Source organism: Babylonia areolata, chromosome 34 (genome assembly GCF_041734735.1).
Source record: "Babylonia areolata isolate BAREFJ2019XMU chromosome 34, ASM4173473v1, whole genome shotgun sequence".
NCBI lineage: Eukaryota > Metazoa > Mollusca > Gastropoda > Neogastropoda > Buccinidae > Babylonia > Babylonia areolata.
Window position 1 is genome coordinate 15,377,389 of NC_134909.1, and position 2,500 is coordinate 15,379,888.

General features: G+C 44.6%; 1 protein-coding gene across 1 annotated transcript in view; it reads right to left on the reverse strand.

Moving 5' to 3' along the window:
* LOC143277662 (uncharacterized) overlaps window positions 1-2,500 on the reverse strand; it is an 18,111-nt gene that overhangs the window by 12,689 nt on the left and 2,922 nt on the right. Inside the window, exons 3-4 of the mRNA XM_076582569.1 lie at window positions 1,950-2,300; window positions 298-633 (exon numbers count right to left, since the gene is read on the reverse strand). Of these exons, the coding sequence (XP_076438684.1) occupies window positions 298-633; window positions 1,950-2,300 (687 nt within the window). The remainder of the gene's footprint in view (window positions 1-297; window positions 634-1,949; window positions 2,301-2,500) is intronic.

Below are 2,500 nucleotides of genomic sequence, written 5' to 3' on the forward strand. Positions count from 1 at the left end.
AGAGAGACAGAGAGAGAGAGAGAGGGTGAAAGAGAGAGGGGGTGAGAGAGAGGGGGGAAAGAGAGAGAGAGAGAGTGAAAGAGAGAGTAAAAAAGAATGAAACAATGACAATGATAACAACAACAATAACAAAGCAAAACAAAAAAACCAAAAAAAAACAACAACAACAAAACAACAACAACAACAAAAAAAACCAAAAAAACCAACAAACCAAACAAACAAAAAACAAAAAAAAGACAAGATTATTATCTGTTTTTCCTGAGAAAATTAGATTAAAAAAAAAATGTATATACTCACGCAAAACACTAATACGGCATTTTTCCTGAATCACTTTCTGCAGAAAACAGTTCAGTGTTTGTCCAGCCAGAGCACGTACATTGCGGACAACGGTGAGAGAGGTGTTGGTTGCTGTCCTGCTGACCCTGAAGTCGTCACTTTGGACACGGCATTGCTGGGTGCATGGTTCTTTAGTACAGGGAGGACAGTTGGCGACATGGTGGACTGTGCTGTTGTTGACAAGAAACCAGTCCATCGACTGGTTACTGGTCAGCTGTGTGCAGGTGACTGTCGGAGGGACCTTCTCATCTTCCACAAGGTCCAGCCATCCCCCGTGACACTGGGGCATCTTGTAATCTGAAAAAGATGTACAGACCAGACCCGTCCCGTTGTTCTTCACTGTCCAGCCAACCGCAAAGGCCGTTTCACCACCACCACCACCATCCGGCCTGAGCCCTCTGTCTCTGTGTCTCTGTCTCTGTCTCATTCTCTCTCTCTCTCTTCTTCTTCTTCTTTAACTTCTACTGCTTCTCCTCCTCAACACCCTTATGAAAAAGACACCAAACAGTGTATGTAAATGTTAATTAGCCTAACATGCCATGCCTCAAGGTTCCGTTCTTGATCTTTTTTCGTTATCGATTTCTTTCTTTCTTCCTTCTCTCTCTCTCTCTCTCTCTCTCTCTCTCTCTCTCTCTCTCTCTTTTCATTTGTTAGCGCGTAACCCAACATGGCTTACGATTTATTTGTAGATGGTTACCCAGTTCATTCCTTTCACTGGCATTCACATGCTAACGTATAATGTGTTGACAGATTCGTCTGATAGATAGGGTTTGTGTGTTCTTGTCTTCATGCATTAAAAAAAAATGATAGCCAGTCAGAAACATAAAAACAAGTAAAATGAATCTATTTTCTGTTTCCATTTCTGGAGTGACACAGAAAACAACTTTGATTCAATTTACAATAAACTATCCAGGGCTTATCGTAATTATTGTTCCGTTTTTAATTAAAGAGCGAGCAAGTGGTGAGAATGTTGCGCGCGTCCATTTCTTGAAAAACCGAGCGCCAGGGTCAAGACTATATCGAGTTGCTCGAACAGTCTCACAGCGACTGTAAGAGGGCTGTCAGAGGAAGATCATGGTCAGTGAAGTGCACTGTTCCAAGCTGAGCCTGGAGTGCTGTGCCAGCTGTGAGTGACTTCATGTAGCACTTGAAACACACGGCAAGGACATGGGAAGTTCTTCGTAGAAGAAAGGTCCACCGAGCCCGTCAGTTTGTAAATGTACCCGGTACACACATGTACATCGACGTGACAATATATATATATATATATATATATATATGTGTGTGTGTGTGTGTGTGTGTGTGTGTGTGTGTGTGTGTGTGTGTGTGTGTGTGTGTGTGTGTGTGTGTGTGTGTTCCAAACAAATATTTGTCTCCGAATCGGGTTTTGATTTTTGTAATATGCTCAAAGGAGGCAAAAAAAAGTCATTCTAGCTGTAAGTTAGATTATGAATAAAACCACTGATTTAGACACACACACACACACACACACACACACACACACACACACACACACACATACACACACACACACACACACACACACACACACACACACACACACACACACACATATCCATCCATCCATCCAATCATCCATTCATCCATCTCACCTTTTACAACTTTCAACTCGCACGTTTGAGAATAATGGCCCGGATAACTGGAGCACATGACAACAGCACCGTTGTGATCGTCGTAGTCTGCCCGAAACTTCAAAGCAGTTGTCGTGGGGGTTCTGGAGAAACTGTAGCCTGCCTTGGGAGGATCACAGCGTGGACAAAGAAGCTGGGTACACTGTGTACAGTCCCCAAGTCGCTCGAACCCGGTACCACCGGGGGTAACACCCCGCATGGCCCAGTAGACTGTGTATTGGGACGTCAACCCCGTGCACGTGATGGCCGTATCCCGGTTCTCTGGGAGCACTATCTGACCATTGCTGCAGTTAGGGAGGTGGGGGGTGATCTCTGTCATGAAGGAAGGAAAAACAGGTGGGCTGAAAAGAGAACGGGGGTGGGGTGTGGATGTGGAAGCAAGGAAGTGGGGAAGGAAGAAAGAAAGACAGACAGAAGGGTGAGAGGAAAGGAAATTATGCAAAGAAGAATAAATGGGTGTGTGTGTGTGTGTGTGGGGGGGGGGGATAAAGAAGAAAGAGGAGGAGTAGAGG